This window comes from Crocodylus siamensis, chromosome 7, assembly GCF_052110815.1.
Source record: "Crocodylus siamensis isolate JL-2025a chromosome 7, ASM5211081v1, whole genome shotgun sequence".
NCBI lineage: Eukaryota > Metazoa > Chordata > Crocodylia > Crocodylidae > Crocodylus > Crocodylus siamensis.
In genome coordinates this window covers 23,813,357-23,841,350 of record NC_143401.1, presented here as the reverse complement: position 1 = coordinate 23,841,350, position 27,994 = coordinate 23,813,357, and the positions used below count along the sequence as shown (strand labels likewise).

At 50.8% G+C, this 27,994-nt stretch overlaps 1 protein-coding gene across 1 annotated transcript; it reads right to left on the bottom strand.

Annotated features, from left to right (window-relative positions):
• On the bottom strand, nt 1–26,297 carry LOC149859605 (uncharacterized). The gene is made up of 5 exons (XM_090057859.1): nt 26,151–26,297; nt 21,182–21,233; nt 18,158–18,216; nt 339–442; nt 1–252 (listed from the first exon to the last, which is right to left on the bottom strand). The coding sequence occupies exons 1-5, from the start codon at nt 26,156–26,158 to the stop codon at nt 47–49; spliced, it is 429 nt and encodes a 142-aa protein (XP_089913985.1). The 5' UTR covers nt 26,159–26,297; the 3' UTR covers nt 1–46.
• Nucleotides 26,298–27,994: the final 1,697 nt, after the last annotated feature.

The following is a 27,994-nucleotide window of genomic DNA, read 5'->3' as shown; positions in this document are numbered from 1 at the left end:
TTTAGACAATGCCCCATTCCTTTATTATTGGTGGGATTAGATAGGGTTACATCTCCCTGTTGTCATGGTAGAGATGGTCTCTATCTTCTTCTAGGCCACTGACCACATCAGACAATAGTATCACTTCCTCTATTGGAACTTTTCCCCACTCTGCCCCATCGTGAGCATGGTAGATATGGTCCCTGTCTTCTTCCAGCATTGCAGCAGGCTCAGCATTCATAGGGGCTGGAGTGTCTCCAGTGCTCCTGGTGGCTGAAAGTGTAGGAAGCAGGAAGAGTGTTATCTTTCTCAAGTGAGAAAACCTTGGGAGACAAAGTATAAATCTCCAGGATATTTACCTCTTCCAATCTGAGCATCATTAAAGAAAGTTCCTATTCCTGGATCAATATCATCGTTTTTTCCCTCCTCTTCTGGTGGTTCAATAGCTCTTCTGCCTAGGATACTGGGAAAAGAAATAATAATGCATAGCACCTTTTATCAGTGCTTTGTAAAGGATGTCCATAGCATAAACCCCAGCTGATGAGAATTTGAGGCATGGAGGTGAAGTCACTGCCTAAAGTCATCCAGCAGAACTTGGGATAGGAGCCAAGTTTATTGGCTTTCAGTCCAGTGCTCTTCCCTTGCATACTAGAACTTCAGTGAAGAAACCATGCCATACTCTCAAACAAAGGTACCGTGTGGAGGACAATTAACTTCCTGGATATTTTAAAACTTTTGACTTGAAATTTGTCATCCAAGATCTGCTGGAAGTGACCTGATTCCTTCCTGAGATCTGTATGCAGAAATGGATTTTCAGTGTTCAGAAAGAATGTAATGACCTTTACTGGATATTCCACAGTTCCTAAAGACTTTATTCCTGTGACTGCATTTGAATAAAAATGTTTGAATTATTCATTTTGAAAGTATTTGATGCAATACAATTGCAAAACTATTCATTCTATGCTGTTTTTCTTGTCACCATTTTTGACTGGCTTACATGGTATTGTTTCTGCTCCCCGATAGGATTACTGAAACATATTAAATAAGTGAGTAAAAGGTAGCAAATAAAAATGGATGGTTAAATAATTATAATTACAATTACAATCCATGAATATTTTAGGATTCACAAACATTTCCATGAATACTCAGTGGTTCTGTGAATTCTAGGAAATAAGGAACAAACAACAAAACTTGCAAAATATGAAGAATGTGAATAGGCAGATAATAGAATTTGGACCCATGAATAAATTCATGAACTAGGATGTTCTTGACTCAAGCTGCTTAATTATAAGCATGATGGAGTATTTAGAAAGCAAAATGTTGATGAGGAAATTAATTCTGGGCCAATGCCAGATAGATCATCACTTTCATTCAAACTGATTGTCCTTGTGATTTTTGTGGAAAACAAAAATGTTACAGATATATGTTTTCTTGTGTAGTAAAAATACTGTTATAAAAGAATTTATTAAGTCAAGCTGAGGTGAACATGATGATTGTTTGATGTGAGAGAGATCAAATTCACAAGAATGTGATAAATCTTAATGATAATCAACTTTTGAAGTCCGTGGCTTGAAATTCCAGCATGGTTTGACAGTACCATTACTGACTATCAGAGTACAGTGTCCACTTAGGACTTTGGCAAATTTGGCCCAGTGTCTGTACTGTTAGACTGAAGTCAGATGTAAAACTTTAACATTTTTAAAGCCTTAATTTTACATACATTTTGAGGGACACATTTATAAATAAGTCTTCATTTTACCTCTAACTTTATTTTTTCATGAAATCATAGCTTCAAGGAACAGAATTTAGATATTCAGCTAATGGACTGTGGTGGCAAACAGTGAAACATTCTGTTTCCTTTTAGACAAAATAAATAAAAGCTGAGGATGCATTTGGAACTCAGACCCTGATTATCACAAATAAATGGAAAGCTCTCTACAATGATTTTGCATTTCAAAATTCTATTTTTTTCCTGCTAAATTAATGTCTTAAATACATAGATAGAGTTAGGTGATGCTGATCAGCCATGACTGATTCTTGATGACTGAGACAATTAGGCTGTAAACAGATTTCTCATCTGAGGTGGTCTTGATTGTCTTGGGCTTTAATCCAGATCAAAATACAAGTGGCACAGTCATTTATACACATAACCCTTCCAAGCCACATTGCTGCTCTTTTGCCAGTAGGTGGCCAACAAGAGCATACAACCGGACACTTGCCCCTGGATTGACTCACAGTTAACTTGAAAGACCCAGAATTAATTTACCTACACCACCTTGAGTAGGTAAAAAGTGTCAGCACATTTTATCCCACTGTAGCAGGGCACCAGGGTGCCTGCTACTAGCAGTAGGAATAGGGCTGCTGAAGCTCCCTGAAGCAGCACAGATGTGGGTTGCTGGGGCAACCAGGCTGGTCACATGACCAAAAAGGGGCAGGGCCAGGGCCAGGCCCTTATAAACAGCTAGGCCAAAGCCTAGCTAGTAGTTCCTGTCCAGCAGCCTGAGGTGCAGGAGAGTCCAGCGGAGCAAAGATGAGTGGTGCACCCTGACCACCCAAGGGGCTGCACCATGGCGAGGGTTGAGAGGACCCTGATCAGAAGGCTTTGTGAGAGAGTCAGGTGGGCCTAGAATATGCTTTAGCCAGGAGGCTTATTGTTATGTTACAGCTGGCAGGCTTATGGTTTAGTTTGGTTACTGTTATACTGGAGGACTGGGTGAGGCTGTAGGGGTGTGAGGAGGCCTCACGGGAGCTCCCCAGTAATCTGGGGATTCGTGGTGCCCAGCAGGGCACAGCTAGCAGTACCGGGTGGGCACAGCTGTTTGTACCAGTGGCGCGTGTGTTGAGGGGTGTTGACCCCCACCCTGTGGGGTGAGATGAGAGAGAAGCCCTAGTAGGGCAAGGGACTGAGACGGTGGTCCTGGGGGCCAGGCATGGCTGCGGCCATCTGAGCCCCAACCGGGTTAGGACCAGGAAAGAGCCCCAGAGAGCTCCCTAGTGCTGGGGACTCTAGTGCCACAGTGGTCATGGCGAGCGAGTGCCATAGAGGCGCTCGGCGTGTAGGGGTTCAGACCCCAGCCCGAAATGGCGTGCAGCATGGGAAGCGTGAGAGCGAGGCCCCGGGGGGGGGGCAACGAGCGCGAGAGGCGCGGCACAGGCCCCGGGGGGAGGGCAACGAGCGCGAGAGGCGCGGCACAGGCCCCGGGGGGAGGGCAATGAGCGCGAGAGGCGCGGCACAGGCCCCGGGGGGGGGGGCAACGAGCGCGAGAGGCGCGGCACAGGCAGCCTGAGCCCAATTGGAAGGGTATTGCTAGTGGGCCCGAGAGGGCCAGCAAGTGCAGGGGCACCAGAGAAGGGGCGCCGGGTGTGAGACAAGCCCAGGGGCGCCAGAGAGGGGCGCCGAAGGGCAAGGACCCAAGGAAGTCCAGGAACTGTGAGGCTTGGGGTGTGCTGAAGGGGAGGCAGGAGGCACGCATTGCCCATAAGGCTGGGGGTGAGAGCACCCCACTAGGAACTGAAGTAACATCGGCACGGTGTCAAAGGTGCAAGTAGGCAACCTCCCATAACTGAACTCATAAGATCAAAGACATGGCGGGCGAGTCAAGGGTGCTGGATCACCTTAATTGACACGGCAGGGGGCGCTAGGGAGCTTCACGGCCGCTCCCAGGTCCCACTCCATGACACCCACTTACTTCACAGCTACTTAAAGTGAGACAGTGGATTCCTGTGTCTGTAAAAGCCCTGGACAAATGTCTTCTCTTGGGAGAAATGTTACGTATGTTTAAACCCACTTACACAAGTTGCATTTTTGTGAGGCCTGAGTGGTGAGTGAGGGCTCCCTTCACTGCACCAGGCCTCTTGACAGCAGCAGCAGCACCATGTCTGGCTGGAGCTGGGGAAGTAGGGTGGAATGGAGCCCCCTCTTCTTGTGGGCCTGGCCTGGCTCCCCACAATAACCCAGCCTGGCTGGGCATGAGGTGAGGGGGATCCATTCCAACCCACTCCCCTCCAGCTTTAGCCAGGCAAAGCCCAGCCAGGAGCTCCATTTCCCTCTCCCTGCCTCTCCTGCTGGCAGTCCCAGAGCTGGGGTGGAGGAGGCAGGGGTGGGGAGGAGGGGTTTGGTAGCCTCCTAAGAAGCTGCTTGAGCACCCCCCACTGCTGGCAAGGGCCAATCCTGTAAGTCATGGAGCTTTGTGGAAAGCACTATAAGTTAGAGCATAGCCCCTAAACAGCTGTATGCACCCTTAGAGTGCAAATTTTCTGAAGCAATCTGATTGACAGTGGCCTTAATTCCTGTTAAGGGATACTGAAGCAGAGAGACCAGCTGGGAGACAGTTATCTCCATGTATGATCTAACTGGTTAATATGGCTTTTATGATACAGTACACTACAGTCCACTGAGGAGGAAAATGGTTGAAACTTACTGACTTAACACAACTCCTTTCAACCAATCAGGAGCCAGCTTTCTTTCCCTTCAGGAGTGACATGAGAGTGCTGTTTTTGGCAAAATATACCACATAATCATAACTCTTACCTCGTACTGCCAAGGCTTGAAAAGTTAGTGGTTACTGTAACTGTTGACAGATGTAATGGATAGGGACCTACCCAAGTAAAAATTGTGGGGATTTCATGGAAATCATGAAATTGGGTGATCTCTGTGAAATGCATAGGGGAAAAAAAAAACTTACTAAAAATAAAATGCTGGCTTCTGAGTGGGAGCCAGCAGTCCTCCTTTTTGAGCATCCTGCCTGGAGGAAGGGTCACAGCAGGCAAGATGGCTCCCCCCTCCCACCCCTCGCTGATGATTGGCCAAGAGGGCTGGCTGCCATGTGGCACCTTTCCACCAATAAGAAGCAAGGGGTGGGGCAACATGATGGATAGCCCTCTCAGCCAATCAGTAGTGAGGAGCAGGGCCACATGATGGACAGCTGTCTTCACCAATCAGTGGCAAGAGGAAGGGTCACTGGGGCCTCTCAGCTAATCAGAGGCATGGGGGACACCCAGCCACATTAAGCCTTTGAAAATTACAGCTTGCCCCAGGACCTGCCCATGAAATCAGTTGGCTGCCTCCTGGAGTTGGGCAGACCCCTAGTTAGGGGTATTTATGTGAAAACATTAATTATTTTTCATGAAAAATATTGAGAATTCTTTCCCCCCAACATATTTTGAGACTGTTCCCCTGGGGTTTTATTTTCCTCTTGGAAAAACTGAAAAAAGAAGAAGAAAAAGAAAAGCAGGATAGGAGGTTGTTTTTCTTTTTTTTCTTTTTTTTAACTTTTTTAGTATTCTAAAATAATTTTTAGTGAAAAAACATTAGTAAACATTAGAGTGATATCTGGTTTTTAACTAAAGAAAGGAAATTGTTTGAAACATGATTTTTTCCCCCATGAACTCTTGAATATTTGTGAGAAAAAGCCATTACCTCTGCCCCTAAATCACTTCTCAATGAAAACACTTTGATCAGCTTTTAAGTAGCACCAAATAATGGCAAAGACATACTTGGGGGCAGTTATTTGAGTATGGCACTGTAGCCAAGGGAAATTCATTCATTAATTAATTTCCCAGGATATAATCTGACCAGGAATATCTTTTATTGCCTAAGAATTTCTTCTACCACAGTCATCATGAAGTGAGGTGCTCTGGCCTGTTGTAGAGGAGATCAGACTAGACCAAGGGTGGGCAATTATTTGGATCAATGGGCCACATGGTTAGTTTGTGTGAACTGTCATGAACTGGGTCAGCACCCACTCCCATGTGATAGCTCACCAAAACTCCCCATGTGACTCTGCTCTATACTCAGCCTAATGGTTGGGATGGGGCCATGGGCAGGCAGGGAACAGCATCTGGGAGCAGGTTGGGATGGGGCTGGAATTGCAGGGCAGTAATAGTGTGGGGCTGGGAGCTAGGGTAGAGCCATGATCCACTGCCCACACACAGGTCCTGGTTCTGTGGGCAGGGGCATGTTGGGAGCAGATCATGGCTCTGCCCTGGCTCTGTGCTGTTACCATCCAGTGATCCAGAGGTCTCCATGGAGCCTGTGTGGCTAAGTGGATGGGATAGGACTGCAGGTGGGCAGAAAGCTGCATCTGGGGCTGAGATCTTGCAGGGATCACAGCATGGGATCAGGCATAGGCTGCAGAATGGTGTAGGCTTCCTGGGCCATGGCTGAAACAGCTTTTAGCACGTTAACTTAGCTAGCTATTTAGTTAAAAAAAATAGCTACAGTTTTAACCAGAATGACAATTGCACATTTGTGGGTTATATAAATTAGTGTGCAAAGTTGGTTGGGCCATGGCCTGGGTGGTCCATTGTTCTGAGGCCTGTGGGGTCAGGGCCCAGGGCAGAGTCATGAACCACTCCCTGCATATCCCTGCCTGTGGAACCCACACCTGTCTCAAGGCCATGTGACAGCAGGCTGTGACTCTGCCCTAGCCCTGACACTGGCCCTGCACTGTCACTACCCCATAATTCCATCCTGCTCCTGAACATTGTTCCTGGCCTCATTCCATCTGTCCAGCTGTGTGCCTTACCTATGTGGGTCCTGGCCCCTGTGGCGAGTACAGGGTGGACTTGCTGGGGGGGGGCCCAGTCAGCAGGGCCAGGCCTAGCAGTAATGGCAGCTGGAAAGAGCTGTCACTGCCAGGGCTGCTGGAAAGTGAGTCTGACCACCACAGCACCCCAGCCCTGCTTCACTCCTGAGGGCAGTGGGAGTGGCCCCACACTCCAGGGCTGGGGTTGCCCCCTGGGCCTGGGCTGGGAGGGAATGAGAGACCTGCTGTGGGCTGGACAAATCCTTGGTGGGCTGAATCTGGCTCATGAGCTGTAGTTTTCCCACTTCTGAACTAGACTATTGTTTAATTTAAAAATCTATGAGGAAGTTGCACATTTTTTTTTCAAATGCTAACTTCTGACACCTTAAGAAAAGCATTTAAACTAAGCCCGTTGGGCTGCTGGCCCACTGAGCAACCCTTGCAAAGCCAGTGGGTCAAGGCACTTAAGGGAACCCACCCTTGCCCCAGCTCTGGTGCAATCTGTGGGCAAGGCAAGAGCCCCCAGGGGGACACTTGCCTGCCTGTACACAAATGCCAGGAGCTTGGGGAATAAGCAGGAAGAGTTCATCCTCCTGCTTAGTGCAAATAATTTTGATGTCATGGGGATAACGGAGACCTGGTGGGACTCCACCCATGACTGGACCTCGAGTATAGATGGCTATACCCTGTACAGGAGGGATTATGTAGATAAAAGGGGCAGGGGTGTAGCTCTCTGTTAAGGAAAGCTACATGTCCCTGCAAGCTGGTATTGGCGACCAGGGTGGACAACTGGAGACCCTCTGGGTTAAAATCCATGGAGAACATGGCACAGGGGACACAATGGTGGGAGTCTACTACAGACCTCCCGCTCAAAGTCCTGAGCCTGACCAGGAGTTCGCCTGGGAACTGGCTGAGGCCTCATGCTCCAGGACCATGGTTGTCATGGGTGACTTCCAGGGACCTCAAGGGAGTGATCCTCAGTGAACAAGCCAAGTCTATTCCATCTCGGAGGAAAGGCAGCAAGAGGGCACAGCAGCTGCCCTGGCTCTCCAGAGATCTAGCAGACCTTCTGAGGTGAAAAAGAAAGAGCCTACAAAAGATGGAAGACAGGATTCACCTCCAAGGAGGATTATTCTGCAGTGGTCTGGTCCTGCAGGGAGCAAACCAGGAAAGCCAAGGCTGCAACTGAACTCCAACTAGCTTCGAGCATCAAGGACAATAAAAAGTCCTTTTTCAGATATGTGGGGAGCTGGAGGAAAAGCAAGGGCAACATTGGACCCCTGCTGAACCAGATGGGGCAACTGACAACTGACGCCTAGGAAAAAGCCAACCTATTAAATGGGTACTTTGCGTCGGTCTTTCATCAGTCCCATGGGACTCCCATGCCTGCTACGGCACAGGGAGGTCCGGGTGGGGGAGATCCTCTGCCCTCCATTAATGCTGACCTCGTGAAGGAACATCTTGAGAAGCTAGATACCTTCAAGTCAGCTGGCCCTGACAATCTACACCCCAGGGTACTCAAGGAGCTGGCGAGCGTCATAGCCCAGCCCCTGGCACAGATCTTTGAGAACTCTTGGCACTCTGGTGTAGTGCCCAAAGACTAGAAGAAGGCCAATGTGGTGCCTATTTTCAAGAAAGGGACGAAAGTGAATCCGGCTAACTATAGGCTCATCAGCCTGACTTCTATGTCGGGAAAGATCTTAGAAAAGTTTATTAAAGAGGCTATCCTTAATGGACTGGCCGACGCCAACATCCTAAGGGATAGCCAGCATGGGTTTGCTGTGGGAAGGACTTGTTTGACCAATCTCATTTCCTTTTATGACCAGGTGACCTATCACCTGGACAAGGGAGAAGAGATTGATGTCATATATCTTGACTTCAAAAAAGCCTTCGATCTGGTATCCCACGATCACCTCTTGGCAAAACTGGCCAATTGTGGCCTTGGGTCCACCATGATGCGCTGGCTAGGAAATTGGCTCTGTGGTCAGACCCAAAGGGTAATAATTGATGGAAGTCACTCATCATGGTGTCCTGTGACCAGTGGGGTCCCCCGAGACTCTGTCCTTGGACCCATACTGTTCAACATCTTCATTAATGATATGGACATTGGAGTCAGGAGCGGAATGGCCAAGTTCGCTGATGACACCAAACTTTGGGGCAAAGCATCCATGCCAGAAGACAGGCAGGTGATCCAGGGTAACCTGGACAGGCTCAGCAAATGGGCAGACGAGAACCTGATGGTGTTTAACACCAAAAAATGCAAGGTTCTCCACCTTGGGAAGAAAACCTGCAGCATCCTTATAGGCTTGGCAGTGCTACATTAGCTAGCACTACAGAAGAAAGAGACTTAGGGGCCATCATTGACCACAAGATGAATATGAGCCTGCAATGTGATGCTGCGGCTAGTAAAGCGACCAAAATGCTGGCTTGAGTCCATAGATGCTCCTCAAGCAAATCCCAGGATGTCATTCTCCCCCTGTACTCAGCCTTGGTGAGGCCGCAGCTGCAGTATTGCATCCAGTTCTGGGCTCCACAATTCAAAAAGGATGTGGAGAAGGTGGAGAGAGTCCAGAGAAGAGCCACACACATGATCAGAGGTTAGGAAAGTGGACCTTACAATGACAGGCTGAGAGCCATGGGGCTCTTCAGCCTGGAAAAGCGCAGGCTCTGGGGTGATGCGATGGCCACCTACAAGTTTATCGGAGATGACCACCAGTACCTGGGGGAACATTTGCTCACCAGAGCGCCCCAAGGGATGATGAGGTTGAACAGTCATAAACTACTACAAGCCCATTTCAGGCCGGACATAAGGAATACTTCTTTATTGTTTGAGCCCCCAAGGTCTGGAACAGTCTGCCATCGGAGGTGGTTCAAGCACCTACATTGAACACCTTCAAGAGCAAATTGGATGCTTATCTTGCTGGGATCCTATGACCGCAGCTGACTTCCTGCCCCGTGCATAGGGGGCTGGACTCAATCTTCCGAGGTCCCTTCCAACCCTAATGTCTCTGAAATCTATTTAGGACTAGATCAAAAGGTGTGATTAGATATTATTACAACCTTGTAAGGACTTTCAAAATGTAAAGAATCACAAGTTCATGCTTGTTAACTACTTCTAAGTGCCTTCTAGGCCACTTTAAAGTTGCATCATTTGAAGTGAACACTTTCTTTGATCTGTGCTAACATACAACACAGCAGAAGACACACAACACAACGCAACATGAACAGCATAGTGCACTTACACAATGCACAGCGCACTACGCACACCACATAGCACAAGACTCACACACACTACATCCACTTCACAAGACCTCACATTGCATAGTATGAAACACGCACAGCTCAACACACCACAGCATAAGGCACGTACAGATGCATGCACATAGCACAAGACAAGCACTGCACAAAATGTACTGCTGAGTACACACACAGACAGACTAGTGTGTGTGTGCGTTCCCAGGATGTGCCTTTGGCTGCAGCCCAGCTGTTCTGCTTAGGGGTTACCAGCAAGTTTGAGGACAGGGGAACAAGCCGGGTGCTGAGGGCTCTGTGTGCTGGAAAAGGGTGCTGTATATGTGTTCTGCTGTGCTGCACTAAGCCGTGCTGGGGGGCGGGCAAGGCTGCTGCTACAGAGCTGGCAAGCAGATCAGGCATAGAGCAGACTTATCAGCTCTTAGCCATGTTCCAGCTTACTTCTGGGCTGGGGACAGACATTAAAAAAGCTGGAGTCTAAATGGATTCAACCTTTGCAGGTTAGCCTAACCTGCAGAGAATGAACCAGTTTGTAACAGAACAGACATACAGGAACATGCCTGCAGTTGATCAGGCCAGGATCCAGGGGTACTAGAGCATGCCCTTGGCTGCAGGGAAGCTATGCTGGGGGGGCGGGGAGTCAGGCCAGGGCTTGGCCAGTCTGGGCTGAGGGAGGAGTTTAATTCCCCACTCCCTGTCCCATTGGCAAGTACCCGAGCTGGGTCTGCCGGTTGCTGGAGCTGGTATCATGGTCCCTGAAGCAGAGGGGGCAGGGAGGAGGGTTAGCTGCTGGCAGTTGGGTCTGCCCTCCCATTGTTGCCAATGCACTTACTTCCTGTGGCAGAATAAGCCCCTGCTGTCCCCTCCATGGTATGATGGGGGGAGGGGAAATAACCCCATCCCTGGCCCCCCCACAAAGAGGCCCTATGGGCTGGCTGTGCCCCCACTGGGCCCCTGCAGCAGGATGGGGCAGGGCCCTTGGTGATGACAGCAGCCCGCCATAAGGTCTGCAGTGTGAGCCCCTTTCCAGTGGGGGGCCTCACTGGGGCAGGCAGAGCTGTGGCGGGCTGTGGGTGGCAGCACCGGAACTTGGAGGGCCAGAGCCACCCCCCTAGTGCTGCCACCGTGGTTGCTTTCCTCATGCTGAAGCATGCCCCTCCCCCACTAGGAAGGGGATCCTGCCCCATCATGGTTGCTCCTCCTTTGCCACTGCAGTGGCCAGGTGGGGCACAACGAGATTCTGTGGGCTGGGTGGATCTGGACTGAAGAGGGGCTTTTTCTAGCCCCCCCAGTGGGTCCCTCAGTCCCACCAGGCCAAGGTACCTCTCCCTGGGCATGCAGTGGGGCTGGGGCTGCTCTGTGGCAGGACTGCCTTTCTTGGCAGCTCGGCTGAAGCAGCAACTTTGCTGCTGCCACTTGCTGCAGCCCTGCAGTACAGACAGGGACCAGTGTGTGCAGTCTGACTGTGCCAGCTCCAGACTCACCCATCTAGGCTGCGCAGTGGTGGTGGGGGAGAAATTGCTGCTCTGTAGGGAAGGGGTGGGGGAGGAGGAAAGCAGCCCTTTCCTACCCCGAGGCTGGTGCTTCCAGATGCAGTCCCCTGGAGTTTATGCAGTAGGCCTGTGTGAGTTGGCTGCGATCCGATCCGGAGCTCTGGACCGGGTTTCCTCCTGGATCCGGCCAAAGATCTGGCCATAGGGTATAATGGGGAATCAATGAAATATCTGTAACTTTGTTGTTTGTTGTCCAGTTTGGATGAAACTTGCAGAGATGGTAGCCCCTGGTGAGAGCATGAAACCTTCCAAGTTTCAAGAAGATCAGTGCAGTGATTTGGGGGGAACTGTACCTCAAATTCTTGAAAGCCAAACTCATGTCTTGGCTGTGTGTCACATCACAGTGGGGTGAAAACAGCATGGGTGGTAGCTCTTTTTGAGACCACAAAGCCTGCCAAGTTTCAAGGAGATCCGTGCAGGGGCTTGGGGGGACCCCAAATGCTTGAAAGCAAAGCTCCTGTCACAGCAGTGTGTTACAAAACAGGGGGGTCAAAGCTGCAGGGCTGGGAGCTCTTACTGAGGTCACAAAGCCTGCCACATTTCAAGGAGATTGGTGCAGGGGTTTGGGGGAAACTGCACCCCAAGCTGTGGACAAGCAAAACTCGTGAGGTGGGTGACACTGTGTCTGTTAAGGCGCAGTGTGGTGACAGCTGCAGGGATGGTGGCCTCTGCTGTGATGCCTGCCAGCTGTCAAGGAGATTTGGTGCAGGCGGGTCCTGGGGCCCTGCACCCTTTGCTGCTGACAGACAAAAGTGCCAAAACTGTGTTCTTTCCTCTCCTTAGCCTGGTTTTGTAGGTGCTAACTGCTGCTTGTTAAGTCATTATGTAGTAGCTAGGTCCTGTGTATTGAGCTGGTGCCCCAGTCCCTGGTCCATGAGTGAATCATGATTGACTGATTGATTGGTAACTGGGAGCACAGCAGCTTAGCAGCTAGGTCTGCAGCAGTGTCTCCCCTCCCTGCCCCATGGCACCAGTTTTGCTTGTCAGCAGCTTGAGGGGCAGTTCCCCCCCACTCCGCAAACCCCTGCACTGACCTTCTTGAAACTTGGCAGGCTCTGTGGCCTCAGCAAGAGCTACCACCCCTGCAGTTTTGACCCCCCCCCATGCTGTAATGCATAGATGTGACAGGAGTTTTGCTTACAAGAATTTAGGGTGCTGTTCTTCCTAAATCCCTACACCGATCTTCTTGAAACTTGGCAGGCTTCATCCACTCTGCAGAGTCTACCATCCCTGAAAATTTCATCCAGATCAGACAAAAAAACAACAAACTTATAGATATTTTATTATTTCCCCATTATACCCTATGGCCGGATCTCCAAGGCAGCTCCAAAGTGGCTCTGAAGCTCTTTGGAAGCTCTGAACTGCCCTGGGAAGCCGAATGAGGCAGCGCTTCAACGTGGATGTGCTGCTTTGGACCCTGAAGCATTGGAAGCTTCTCCGGATCCAAAGCTCTGTCCGAAGCCTTGCACAGCTGTACCGTGAGGGCTGCCCCGTGTCTCTGCTGTGTCACCACTGTCTCTGGGCTGCCCCACAGGGCAGTGGTTGCAGCAGAGCAGACACAAGGCAGCCTGGTGCCAGCTCCAGATGGCTGCAGCAGGATGCAATGGCAGTGGGAGGGGGAGGGGTCACTTTTGCCCTGCGTGCCCAGTGCCAGCTCTAGGCTCCCCCGTCTGGGCTGAGCAGTGATGGCAGGGGAGAAACCACTGCTCAGAGTGGAGTAAAAGTGGCCCATCCCCATCCTGCTGCCTGCATCTGCTGCAGCCTCCTGGAGCTGACACCAGGCTGCCCTCTGTCTGCTTTAGTGGCACTGCTGCCTCGCGGGGCAGCCCAGAGGTGGCAGTGACATGGCGGAGACACAGGACATTCCTGTACAGGCTTTGGGTAGCTGTACCTGGAAGCACCAGCAGCAGAATGGGGAGGGCTGCTTTCCCCACCATGCTGAGCAGCAGCTTCTCCCCTGCCACCACTGCTCAGCCTGGATGGGTGAGCCTGGAGCTGGCGTGGGGTGCGCGAGGTTAGGGCCATGTGTGCTAGTCCCTGCCTGTACTGGGGCCAGCAGCAGCAGCAGCACAGGAGCTGCTGTGACCAGGCTGTGGAGAAAGGCAGTCCTGCCACGGAGCAGCCCCAGCCCTGCTGAGCACCCAGGAAGTGGCACATTGGCTCAGCAAGATTGAGGAACCCACTGGGTTCCAGACAAATCCCCTCCACAGGCTACATTCACCCAGCCTATGGCATCTGGCTGTGCCCCTGCTCCTCCACTCCAGAAGCAGAGGAGCAAACATGACGGGGAAGGATCCCCTTTCCAGTGGTGGAGGGGTCCACTGTGGGGCAAGAATAGTGACTGCGGTGGTGGTGGTGGTGCTGGGGGGGGGCCTCTGGGCCCTGGTGCTGCTGCCTGCAGCCTGCTGCTGCTCCACCCACCCCACAACAGGGCCCCCTCACCAGGAAGGGACTTGCACTGCCAGACATTAGGGTGGGCTGCAGCCTCCACCAAGGGCCCTGCCCCCTTCTGCTGCAGTGGCCCGGCAGGGGCACAGCCAGTCCATAGGGCCCTTGGAGAGGCGGGGATGAGGTTATTTTCCCCTCTCTCCATCGTTCTGTGGAGGGGACAGCAGGGGCCTAATCTGCCGCAGGGAGCGAGTGCGGTGGCACTGGGGGGAGGGTAGACCTGACTGCCAATAGGGGTAGAGAGGAGACTAACTCCCCGCCCTGCCCCCTCTACCTCAGGGGCCTTGCTGCCCACTCCTGCAGGAGTAGTAGGGAGCAACCGCCAGACCCGGCTCAGATCCCTGCTGGTGGGATAGGGAGAGGGGAATTCAGACATGGCTGGTGAACTCAGAATGGTGGGGTGGTGGAATATCCCACAGGAGTGGGGGTGGGGTGGGGTTGGAGCTGGCCAGAAGCAGGGTGGGTTTTGCAGCCACCCAGCAGTGGTGGGGTGGAGGGGATTACAGCTGGCTGGGCACTCTGGCCGGTAGCACGGAGGTTGAAAACCCCTGTGTTTCTGGCTGGCTGCAAACCTTCCCCTGCCCTCAACTGCTGGCTGGCTGCAACCCACTCCCATCACTCTCATGGGACACTCCACTGCCCCACCAGTCTGAGTTCACCAGCCATGCCTGGGGGAATTAAGCCTCTCCCTGGCCAGACCCCCACCCCTGCCTGTCCCTGCTTCAGTTGGGGAGCAGAGGGGTGGTGCCATCCCAGCTGGGTTGGAGCAGAAAGCCCATCCCCAAGAGCATGCTGGGAGTGTCTGGTTTAGCTTAAACCAGAAAGGGGTCTGGAACAGCCAATGCATAACTGATTTGGCTCAAACCAGTTTAAGTCTCTGATACTACATTCAACCAGGTTTATCTTAAACTGGTTTTGGCCAGTTTGAAACCAGTTTATGTGCACAGAATGTCCATGCTATTACAGGTTTAAACCAGTTTCTGATCACTTAAACTCGTTTAAGTGTAATGTCTGTCCTTAGCCCTGCAAGTTTTAATCTTGAGATGTCCCTGGAGCCTATAGCAGTAGCATTGAACTTTCTAGCCCTGCAGGGCTAGAATGTGGTGTGGGGCTAGTCCATGGGCTAAACTTTGCAGGTGGGGTTGGTTTTTGGGCTGCTCCAGAATGGATCTAGAATGGCATTGGTATGTATGGTCCACCCATGGGTGTGATCTGGCACACCAGCATAATACACAGGCTAAAACCAGGTGTGGCCAAGTCCTGATGAACACCTGGGGGTGGCAGGGCCAGTTGCACGTGCCACAGACCAGGCTACCCCCTGCACCTGGGCTAGGCAGGATGAAGGAACCCACCACAGGCTGGAGAAAATCTCTTGGTGGGCCAAATCTGGAATGCAGGCCATATTTAGCCCATCACTGTTCTAGGCCTTCCTCACCCAGAGGGGAACCTTCATCTCCTATTTCCCAGAAAAGTGTTCTAACAATTAGGTCATGGGGTAGATATAGCTGCCAGCCTTCTTGTTGAAGCTCGCTCACTGGGAAACCAGTAGGGAAAAGTATGTAAAGCTAGGAGGGGAAACCAGGAGGGATGATGTAGTGAGTTGAATTCTGCCTTAGAGGGGAGGGGCCCTGCATTTTAATTTTTTTATAGTTACAGGGCAATGGAATAGTTTCTTTATCCTTGCTCCTCACCCTCCAGTTTCTAGCAGGAACATGTGTACCTGGGGGATCCTATTTTGCCACAGATGGAAATAAAAACTGAACGCACTTTATGACAGGGGGCATGTTCAGGGCCAAGTCTCAACCTCAGTCTACCCACCTGTCTATGTGGGGCAGTCCAACCAGTCTCTCCTGCCACAACTTTGCTGGTATAATAAGCTGGTGGTAAACACGGGAGGCTGCCCATTATATGCCCTGACACCAGGGGGCGCTATCCATGGTTCTGTACCTCCCCTACACCATGATCCATGCCTAACAGATGGCATCTAAGTTCTTAATAGCTCTGGCCACACCCTGGGCCTCATAGCATCCTAGTTTGGGCCCCAACTAGATCCCTCCTAATCAGGCAGCCTAATCCCTCATTCTGGGCTGTCAAGCTCCCTGCAGTCTTCTCCCTCTCAGCAGTGGCCCCCTCTCTGGGACCTTTGGCCATGCAGGCCCTGGCCCTGCCTCAAGGCCAGTTGGAAGCCCAGGCCCCTTGGCTCTGGGCATCCCTTGTGGTGGGTGCTCTGACCCTTCTGATCCTGGACCCAGCATTGACCAGTCAAGGTTGCCTTGAGTCAGGCTTCTGAGCAGCTAGCCCACTCTTTCTTGGCAGCTAATCCACCATCTCAGGCCCTACTGTGGGGTTACCCACCCAGTTGTGCAGGTTGGGGTTTTAAGGTGCCCCTCCTTGCTTTTCACCAGGGAGGTAGCTGGCCTGGCATTTCTGGGGAACTCCCCCACCACAGGGAGTCCCAACAGGCCACCCATCCCTGGCAGCATGCATTTTCAAGTCATACCCAGGACCAGGAGCCTCCATGCCATCCCCATAGCTCCTACCTTTACCTCCAGGATGTTCCAAGCACCCACTCAGCTGGGTGACATTGCTCCCTTGGCTGCAAGTAGCAAACTGCTGCCTCTGCATGGCTTGCCTAAGTTTGAAAATGGCTGCCTTAATCAAGCACCATCAGAATGCTTGCTCCAGCCCTTAGAGTGGCAAGCAACAAGGGTACATTGCCACATACTTTTACATGGGGTTGGGGGGATGGGGGGAGGGAGTCACATAATGCTTCAATTCGAGTGGTTCCAAGAGTGCCACAACATCTCATGTATCAGTGTCCCTGTGCTTCAAAATGACAATGGGAACCCTTGAATGAGTTTTAGCTCAAGCTCCCCCACCACCATTTTGAAGTGTGGGGATGCTGTTATATGAGACGTGGGAGGCTGCTGGAGTGTAGTAATTATCACACTCCAGCAGACTCGATTAATGGAGTCTGTTCTGATGTTCTATATTCATAGCACATCAGAGCAGCCTCTGTGCTTGTGTACAGAAACCCTCAAAGCTGTGTAAGTCAGAGAGACCGACTAGTTTAAAGACTAGCATATTTACATGGAAGGGAGAGTCATAGTCTCTGGTCCCTGTTCTCAACACTGGTTTGTTTTGTTTTTTTTTTCCCATTACATGATCACTGGATAAAATCCTGAAATGGCCTTGGCACTTAATGCAAGTTATTGATTCCACTCTGGGGCATAGCTTTTAGGCACCCTTCTTACTGGTATGGACATTAGAGTATGTCAGCACCATGTCCTCAGCATTTCTGGGACAATCTCCCTTGAGTAAGTCCTGTATGCCTGCTTCCATTCCTATTCAGCAAACCCAGAAATGAACTAGTGAAACCACCTCTGCAGGGGTTCCCAGCTAAGACTTCTCTGACCAACATGCTTGAGAGTTGCAGTAGGGGATAGTAGCAGATCCATCATTGCCATTTCTGCATGTGCAATCAGTGGGAGTGGGTGCTTTCAGGAGTTCCAGGAATGTGGTGTAGACATAGTCTTCATTAGGGGTGTGCGAAATGGGCCATTTTCAATTCAGTTTCAGATTCGTCCTGAATTGGGGACAGTGATTCAATTTGTTTATTTGGGTCACTGTCCCCGATTTTAATTTGACTGAATCTGAAGATTCAGAGAATCAGTGATTTGGCCATAGACACAGCTTTAAATGTTTCTTTTTCTTCTACATACCTTGAGGTATCAGGAGCAGCTCATGAACGCTGAGATGGTGGGGCTGAAGCATCCCGCAGGAGTGCACAGGGGGTGGGACAGTGTTCTCAGCAGTGAACCTGGAAGTGGACTGGAAGTACTTCTGGTCCACTTCTGGGTCTGCTGGGGAGTGTGGTACCAGGTACCCCTCCAGACCCAGGATGTACCAGTTGCAGAGCTGGGGGAGTGCAGGGGGGCCCACAGAGTGCTTCTGGTCCACTTCTGGGTCTGCTGCCAAATGCACTGGGGAGCCCCCTGTGCTCTTGGGGGATGCTCCATCCACACCACCATTGCAGTATTCATGAGTCACGCCTGGTACCTTGAGGTATGTAGAAAAAACATATAAAGCTGTGACTATGTCTGAATCTCCAAATCTCTCTGAATCAATTTGGAGGGTTCCAATTAGATTTGGAGAGATTAAAGGGTCTTCTGATTCAATTCAGATTCATAGTTTCAGCCACTGAATTGGGCTGAATCTCTGCCGAATCGAATCAGGGACTGAAGCTTCACACAGCCCTATTCTTTATGTTAAATGTTTTGGACCTATTATAAACTGGTGTCTGTACAAGTGATCCTAGAGCAGAGCGTATACAGCAGTAGAAATGTAGATGGATGAAGCATTGCTCAATGGTTTTTACTGCAGCTAAAAGTCTCTTACATTTCCTTAATAAGGTCTTGCTCCGAAGGTATCTCCATTTCTTTGACATCACTCTGAACCTGAAGTCAACGAGAAAATCAAATAAAGGTGATTAAATTGACAAATGATCCCACTCCACTGGATAATACAAGGATTCATAGAGTCAGAAATGGCTCTCAGGAAACAGGGTGTCCCTTATTTCATACCCCCCAGCCTCAATAAGCTCTCCTTTGCTTCTTCTCATCTGGAGTCTCATGGGACAACAAGGCAGACTGGGATTCCCCAATGAAGTTGCCATCTTTTCCTTGGCAACAAAGACACAGAGATTTTCTAAATGCTGCACAGCTTTGTTGGTGATTTCCTCTCAAGCTGAGTAGGAGTGACAATAGGTTGAAACTCAACACTTGCTTTGCTTTAGCTTGTCTGGCTGGCATGTAGACACAAACAGCAGCTGCCCCAGGAACATTTTTTGAAGACAGATCATTTTTACTATAAATAGCCTTGTTCTTACTGCCCAATGCACACAGAACTTCTCTACAAAGTGACTCCTACCTACTTCTAGAGCCAACGCCCAGCATTCTTCAATTTTGAGAGCATCTTTATGCAACAGTGGGTGCGTCTACATGTATATTTAAGCATGACACAATTAATGTGCATTAAAGTAATGCACAGTGATTTTTGGCAGGTGTCTGTGCAGGAACTTGGCACTAAATCTAGTGCCAAGTCCCATCAGCCCTGGTAAGTGCCCCTGTGGCCACCAGGGGGAGCTCTAGCCTACGACTACATGGCTACCTGCATGTAACAGCTATGTTGAAGCCAGACCCAGCTGCCAGCACTTGGCAGCCATCTTGGAAACATAGCCCAGCCCTTTGATCCCTGGCCAGCTGTTTCCCCAGTCCAGGAGCTGGATGCCCAGGGCAGGGACAGCATGTAGCAGCTCACTCCTTGTACATGCTGCCTCCCTCCACCAGGGCTGCTCCAGCCCCTGCTCCTGCCCCACTGCTACCAGTGGTGACCAGCACTCCATTCTCCTGCTGGCCATGGTGCTGGCCCTGCTGGCCCCTGCAAACTCCTCCCCTGCCCTCTGTCCAGGCCCCAGGATAGCCATGCACCTACCAGTGGGGGCCAGGACACTGTCTGTTGGAGGCCCTGGCTGAACTCCACCTCCTGCACTCCCTGCTCCAGCCAGCCTTCCCCACTGCCCACACACCCCATACCCTCTACCCACCCCCCAACACCACTCTCAGGACACACACATGGTTGAAACAAAAAAACATTATTTTCCTAACAACATCCACCCACATCCCTGCCCTCTCTGCATCTAAGGGGCTGCAGTTGACTCAGCCAATTAGTAAATGGGGGAAAGTTGACTGGCTGACCCAGAAATATAAGGGAACAGGAACAGGAAGTGAGAGAAAGGACCTGGAGGGGGAATTGCCCATGTGAAGAGACAGGTCTTTTCAAGGAAGAAAATAGAGTATAGGGTGAGAACTAACCCAGGCTGCTGGGTATTCATTGTGGACTGTTGGTAGTTTATGGGTGCATCTATACTTGAAGCTACATTGCTATAGCAATGCAATACAGTGAGGTAGCATCCACAGGTGTCTATATGTGACTAGCAGCTGCTTCAATGTAGCCACGCGTTCCCCTGCTCTGGAAAAGTAGATGCTAAAAATAACTGTGCACCGTGCTTATGGCACAATATGGGTGGTTATTGCACCATGTTTTAGTACTTCCAAAAGAACATCTACACATCCCATAGGGCAATGTGGAGATGTTCCCTATGTTGTGCTCCATGGTGTTGTTTTACTGTTTATGTTTTCTGTTGTGGTCTGGAAGAACCCAGGCGATTATCACCTGTGTTGTGAAGTCCAGAAACAAACTGTGGTGGGGACCAGGTAATCCAGAGCTGGGAGTTAATTCAAGGGTTCAAGGACCGATTTGAGCTTGGTGGTGCCAGGCTAGTGAGGTGGACCACTACAGCCCCCCACTCCTGGGAAGGGTAACCAAGGTACAAGGGCTACAGTAAGATGATCAAGGCTGCACATTCAGCCAATGAAAAACACATTTTGGTCAGGAACAAAATGTAAGTTCTCTCACTCCCCAGTCCAGATTTTGCTTCATGGGACCAACTGTCCTTGATATTAGAGCAATGAGGCTGGATGTGAGGGTCACCCCCTAAATGCCTCTCTTCTGGTTGCACACAGATACCATGTGAAAAATTGCTGCAGTACAGAAGAAAACCCCATACGAATTGCACGCTGCTGATTATGACAAATTACCCCTCCCTCAAACCCATATGGAAAATCCTCAAACAACTTCAAACCATACTAGAAGCTGACCCAAGGTAGGCCTGTGAATGAATGAAGAACACAACTATTTATGTTGTACTGATTAATTTATTTCTATACAGTATGGACCTCATTGGTGGTAAACCCTTACTGGAGTAGCAGGGCCCAGCCAGTTCCTGTTGGTCCCAGATTCATAGGTGGCAGAAGGCCATGGCTAATGTGGCTTAGCCCCTGCTCCAAATGCAGGCAGCAGGTAGGGCCACAAGGCAGCCCAACCCTGAGCTCTGGGCAGCTGCAGTAAGGGTGGGGAGGGGTGCGCATGCAGCAGTAAGGAAGGGGGTGGGCCTGGGGCAGGGGTAGGCATTGCACAGCTGGGGCAGGGCATGGGACAGAGCTGCGAGTGACTCATCCGGGGGGCACAGCTCCTGGTGTTATGCACACCACAGGAGGGCATGGAGGGCACATGCCCCCAGATCTGTGCATGGGGTGAGGGCGAGCTGCTGCTGTGGGATGGGGCTGGAATGGCACCAGGCTCTTCCCGGTGTGGGGGGGCTGAGCTGGGCTGTGCTCAGAACATGCAGCAGCAGCACTGGGGAGAGGGACTATGGAGAGGCTGCAGCCACCCCATAATTCACCGTAGCCCCCCCAGCCCTCTCTCCCAGTGCCACCACCACCCATCCCAAGCTGGTCGTGTAGTACCAAATGTGTAACAGTGATTGTGGAACTAGTTAAGTGGATTTATTTGCTAACTTACCTGGGATGCAGCATGAAGGTGAAAAACAGCTGACCCAATCAGAAGGATAAGCCTGGAAAAAGTCAGGGTAAAAGATGGTTAGTTTTTCCAAACAAGTCCCAGTGTGGTTCTTCCCGTCTGTATGTACTTGCTTTCTCCCCACGCTACCACTTAATATGTTATGGGGGCTCATCCTGACTTTACTTCCATGAAGAATTTATAAACATTGCAAGCAAGCTAGACAGTACAACATGACCAATTCTTGCAATATCATCATGAGTCCCATAGTAACTGTTGCTTTCTTATAAAAACCCCAGGTTCCAACATCCTATAATTATGCAAGATTCTCAGCTCTTTTAGAAAAGAGGAGATTATAAGTCCTGTGATTTTAAAGCAAAGCTTTCCTTTAAAGGGTTCTAAATCAGAAAAGAAATGAATATAGTTCAATTTTTTTAAATCTTCTGATTCAAGAGAGTAGCTTGATTTTTGAACATTTGAGGTGGGCATTACTATATTTTAAGATGACCCTATTTATAAGATGACCCCAATAATTAAATTCTATACATTGAAAATTTATAAATTTGATATAATGTTCCAAGTATAGCATTTAATTATTGGATATTTGTCAATTTCCCACTTCTATAGCTGGGAAAATAAATGTGAGGTGTCACACAGCCCGCTTGCCCTCCAACCCCAAATTATTCCCTCTGCAGACCCTTCCCCCATTCCTTACTGTCAGATTCTGCTGTCCCTGAGCACATGGAAATGAGGAGTAAATTTGAAAAATATCTGGGTATGTCTACACACTACACTTTATTAGTAGAGCTAAAAACTGTACAGTAAGCATCACCATACACATGCTTGCCCAGGAATTTCCTCTACTTGGCAGTTAATTTGCTACTTGCAAATTACGTTGCATTATGGCACATGTAGATGGCTGACTGGGAGCAAATTTTCTCCTGGGCAGCAGGGGCAGGAGACTGCTCTCTGCTCTTGGGAGCTGCCTGCTGCAAGGGTGGGCTCCACCACTGGGGCCTGGGCAGGGACAATGTTTTCCTGCCCCAGCAGCAGCGAGCTCCCAGGCCCTGCTCTGAGATCATGAAGCAAGACCTGGGAGTGGTCTGGGAACTTGTTCCCAGTCCCAGGTCTATGATCATGATTGGGGAAGAGGGGATGGGAGCTCCGTGCACAGGGAGAGTTCCCTGACCAGCCCAGAGCTGGCTGGGATCTGCCCTTGACTGGGACAGTTCCTGCTGCACAGTTCAGCCTGGAGGTGGCTGGGGATTGTCCTGTTTTAGGCAGTGAACAGCCTAGAGCTCCCCCTGGCTGCTGCAGGGGACTGGTGCAGAGCCAGAGGGGTTGGGAACAGACTGCAGCCAGGAACGGCAAATCTGATCCCATATCCTCACATGTGTAGACACCTGCCCAGGGTGGGTTTACTCTAAAGCAGGGGCGGGCAATTATTTCAGGCAGAGGGCTGCTTACTGAGTTTTGGCAAGCCGTCGAGGGCTGCATGACAGGCAGCCAGCGGCAGATAAATATTAATTTTCTAAATTTTTTAGGGACACCATGGGCCAGATAGAATGGCTTGGTGGGCCGCATCCAGCCCATGGGCTGCATTTTGCCCATTCCTGCTGTAGACTAATTTACTCTAAAATAAAGCCATTGGCAGCATTTGCACATGGAGACATACCCACTGACCTTGAAATAAACATATGTATAGTAATTTGCATACAGTATCTGTGGCAGGGCACTGTTTATGCCTGCCACTTTAAGGCCCTGAAGACAGCAGATGACAGGTGTCTGATGAGGGCAGCCATTTTGGATTCAGGGCTGCCCATATAAACAGGGTATTTTGTTGCTGGAAGGCCAGGCAACAACATTGCGTGGCTGCAAGGCTGCTGGTATCATCTGGAGGTAAGGGAGGAGCTGTAGGGGATGGTCAGGAGGCTCCTGGTCCTGGGCATGACTTAAAACTGCACCCTGCCGGGAGTGGGTGGTCTGGTGGTGCTCTCAGTGGTGCGGGAGCCCCCAGGAAATGCCAATCCAGTCACCACCCTGGTGAAAGGTGAGTCAGGGTGCCTTAACCCCAGCTTCCACCTTTGGGTGGGTCAGGTGACAATGGAGGTTGAGAGGGCCAGGCATGGCTATGACCACCTGAACCCACCTGAGGAGGGAAGCCCCGAGACTCCAAGTAAAGGGGGCGCTATGGAGCCCAGAGTAGAGTGGGAAAGAGGGCTGAGGCCCCAGTACACATACAGACCCTGACTGGTACCCTGAAAGGGACCCGAGTGTGTTTAGACCTGGTTGGGTAATTGACTGGCCACTACCCCAGTGAGGGTCGCAGAAGAGGTCCAACAGATGGTATGTCTGCCACCCAAGGAATGGATTAGCTAAGCCTATGGCCAAAGGGTGCCTGCTTGGAGCAAGGCAGTATAAGTTGGTGACATGAAAAAGAGACCCTGTGAGAGGGTGAAGTGAGTGAGTCCCAAGTGAGAGGCAGACAGTATGACTGTGTGAGTGACTGAGGCCTGACGGCGTGGCCTAAGCATGTTTTGGCTATAGGTTGGGGGTACTGTAACATCTGGACGCCATCTGTGAGGCTTGGGCCATGGTGTAGGGGAGGTACAGAGCTGCGGACATCCTCAAATATGGGGGTGCAGTAATGGGCAGCCTCCTGCCTTATTTAACAGCATATTATTATTCCAACAAGGCGTGGCAGGAGATAAAGCCAGGTGGCATGCCCAGAGGCAGGTGGGGGGTTACTGCTACATTGCCACAGTATCTATAGTCTTAGCTTATCTAGAATTGATGCTTTTTATCTTTTTTTTTTTTAAGCTGCTGCATGTTTTAGCATGGATACTCAACAAACATGCTGGGTGCATCTACATGAAATGCTTTATTAAGCAGTAAGCCTGTGCATCTACATGTGCACATGCTTACTGCACAATATACCTTGCTAATCATAAGTAAATTTGCTATCTGCAAATGCAAGTAGAAAATTTACTTTTGATTAGTAATGGCATAATACTGCTCATGTAGAGATCGAAAGCCCCCTGCTCTGAGATTGCAACCAGGGAGCAGGGGCTGGAAGATCCTTATCTCCCAGCCCCTGCTTCACCATTGCAGTCTGAGAGTTGGGAGATAAGGGTCTCCCAGCTTGAGCCCTGTGACCACGGAGCTAAAGCTGGGAGATAAGGATCTCTCAGCACTGGCCCCACTATGGTAGAGCTGGTTATCTCCCAGCACTGCCCTGCAACCATAGAGGTGAAGGTGGGAGATAGGGGCCTCCCAGCTTGACCCCCATGACTGTGGAACTCCGGCTGTGAGATGAGGATCTCCCAGTGCTGGTCCACTGGTCACAGAACTGGCAGGGGCTGGGGAGCCTGTTCCTTACCCAGCTTTGCACTCACGGAACTGAGCGGGGAACAAGTTCCCCAGCCTGTTTTCTACCCGGGTCCACACACAAGGAGCTGAACAGGGAACAAGCTTCCCCAGCCTCCACCCTGCAATCGTGGAGCAGGGCTGGGGAACTGTCCTAGTCAGGGGTAGGTCCCAGCCTAATACCTTAATCAGGTGATCAAGGTATGGGGTTTGGAAAGAGCTGCAGGGGTGGGGTAGGTCTGAGCCCCCTGCCCCTATCTGCCAGTGGGGCAGCTAGCAATGGGGTAGGTTATGTGCCCCCTGCCCTCGCCTGCAGCTGGGGCTGGTTGGAATATTAGGGCTCCCACCATAACTGAGGTGCAGGAAACACTACCAGTGTGGCAGCAGTAGTTGCAGCCTACCCCTCCACTCTGAAGACAAACTATGCCACAGCAGCAGCTTCCAGGGACTTTTTTGAGTCCCTGAAGGAGGTAAGACTCCCTCTTCCTCTTCTCCGCACCTTCTCCCCTTCAATACAGGTACTCCACTCCCATTCCTCTATCTCCCTTTCCATCAGAGGTTGCCCACAGTTTGCCTCTGGGCACAGAAAGAGGGCATTTGTTCTCTGCCACTGTCCCGACACACCTGGGAGCAGAGGAAGCTCCATAGCTGCTCCAGCTGATCAGCGGTGCAGGGTGTTGTCTTTGTTTAGGACAGGGCAGTGGGCTGTCCTCCCTTTGAAGTACTCCTGCTCACTGCTCTGTTTCCCTGGCTGTCCCCTGATGGCTGGGAGCAGGTGCTGGAATGGGGAACCACTTTAGTGGCTGCCATTTCTGTCTCAGTAGGAGCCCCTCATAGTCACTCCCTTGTAGCTGGAGCCCCTAGGCCAGTAAGAGAAACAGTGGAGATGGAAGAAGCAGGGATCCACTTGCTGCCATTAAGTCTGGTGCCAGCACCTGCTCCCAACCAGTGGGGAGCACCTGGGGAATGGGGCAGGATGCAGGTGCTGAAGGGGGAATACACCTACTGCCACCACTGTCTCTACCCATGCATGTGTTCACCACAGCCCTCAGCTGTGATGGCCAAGAGCAGTCCTGGGTTTTCTTCTGCCCCTAGGAGAGCCAGGGAAAATGGAGGCAGTGGCTGGTCTTCCCTTCCTCACTTTCTCCCTGCTTGGTCCTCCAGGTATCCCCATGCCACACCAGGGGTCCAGCCGCATCTTGGACCCCACAGGGGATATAGTCATTCAGGGATGCATGGAACTGGAGCTGCTAACAGGTGAACTACATTGTGGAGGGGGGGGGAACAATGGGGATGGGTACAAATGCACCATTGTGCCATACCTGAATTTACCCCTGACTCCCATTAACCCTAGTGTGGGCTAGACCACCAACATTGGCATCTACCCAGATGCTCCAAACCCCACTCCCAAAAGCGTTGGGGGCAGATCCTAGAGAGTATCCCTCTTTCCCATCTCACAAAATTTTTTGCTGAGCACCACAAGGACCAGTACAACAGAAGAAGTACAACGAATCCTTCCAGTCAGAATAATCACAGAAGATAAATGCCCCCTTCAGCTGCCTTGATTACAGTTCTCACTAGTTCATAAGGAAAGGAAGAGCTTTACCAATTCATAGCTGTGCTTCTTGTGGTATCCACAGCAGAGAAACTCCTGTGGCTGGGGCTGATGCTGTATGCCGCCTCCTGTCTTTTATTGCAGCTGAATGGTGCACAGGCTGTTCAAAGTCCAGAACTGATTAAAGGCCTGATTATAGCCAGTGCTGAATGCACTCTGAGCACCAATCCCTTTGCTCTGTGACATCTGAAGGATTTGAGGTACTGGCACCTATCAGCAGGCACCTGACAGGGTCATACTTTCTGTTAGCCAGCACTTTGCCCCTTGTGACAGCTTCATGCCTCCACCCACAGCTATTCTTTTCGCTGACAAAGTAAAGTGGGAAGCAGAAGTTTCCTGGGGGAACCCAGTCTCCCCTGGAACCTCTGCATATGATTTTTTTGCTACTAAAATAATTACTGATTTGGGACTAGTCACTGGGGATTAGTGGGTGTTGGGTGGGAAAGCATCAGGGGAGACAGAAAGATGGTAATAACTGTTCCCTGCTGTCAGGGCTGAGCCGAGGGTAAGTAGAAACCCACTTGAGCAGCCAAGAAAAGGCATACCTTTTGTGCACAATAGAGGTTGATTTTGCAATCTTCAATTATACACATGGGCAGAGGCCAGGTGTATGTTATGCAACTGGGGGAAAGTGGGCCCAAGCTCACTAAGAAAACTATGAGTCTTTCTTAGGGAAGCAACGGAAGTATAACAACTGAGTACTGGGAACAACTGAAAAGAAAACAGGGACATGAATAGGGGTCATAGGTTCATAACAAGTGCTCCAAGGGGGGACACTGAGCAGTGCACACTGTCCAGCACCTGCTGACTCCTTTAAGAGTCCTAGGATCTAGGGACACTGCACAGTGAAACTTGATGTGGAGACATGTTTGGATGAGGGACAGGAAGATGGCTCCACAGTCATTGGGTGGTCCGTGCCAGAGCCTCTTTCCTGGTCAGATAGAGGGCTAGCTTAGCTACAGCCAGAAGGAGGCTGACTAGGAGGTCCCAGCATCTGATGGGGCCACAGATGGGGAGTGCATAAAAAAAAAGGTGCAGAAAGTAGTGCAGCCAGAACCTCAGCAGGGAGTTACTGAGGAACTGCCAGGTGCATTCAAGATAAATGTTTGCCAGGGTCTCCTTCTGGCAGAAGAGGCACGGTGTTTGGGGTGGGGGGGGTGTCCATTACATGATAGATACACAACCATGGAGATTACTTTGTGAAGGTAATACCAGCTGAGGTCCCCAATCCCTTGTGGGATGAGGATGAAATACAGGCTGGTCTACTGGGGACCCTCACATTTGCTGAGGGTGTTTTGCCACTTGGTATCTGGACAAGACATAAGGTTGGGATGGTGAAGCATGCAGAGCATGAGGGTGTAGAGCTGGTAGTGATGGGCTATGTGGAAGCACACCAGTTTGTTATCCCCAAGCCTTCAGAGGTAGTGTGGCTGGGGGTGTGTGGGGCCTGCTGTAGAAGGGACCTCACAACAAGCTTTGGGGGGATGGGGGATACCAGGGGGCAGGGACTAATCATATGCAGGACCTCTTGGATGTAGGTGAGGGCATTGTCCAGCAGGGCAGCCTTGACTTTTGAATTATGTGACAAGGTGCGCGCAGTGTGGGCAGGTCCATGGGCCAGGCCAGCACAGAGGGATCTATTCATCCCTGCTTGGCATTGTTCAGGAGGTCCCTGATTTTATGAGTGATGTTTAACAGGACCATCCTCTGGCACACCAATGCACTTCCAGTGCTGGCAGGGGGCCAGCTAGGAGATCTGTGCCCTGGGCAACAGTGGCTAGAGGCACAGACCAGCTTCTATGACCTGAGGAGGTCCTAGTAGAGCTCCAGCCACT

Bases quoted from the DNA above. Each gene is read 5' to 3' on its own strand.
- LOC149859605 (XM_090057859.1), bottom strand. The intron at 18,217-21,181 runs GTAAGTTAGCAA...CGTTGACTTCAG, and splicing joins ACCTTCATGCTGCATCCCAG to GTTCAGAGTGATGTCAAAGA. The intron at 443-18,157 runs GTAAGAGACTTT...TTCTTTTCCCAG, and splicing joins CAAGACCTTATTAAGGAAAT to TATCCTAGGCAGAAGAGCTA.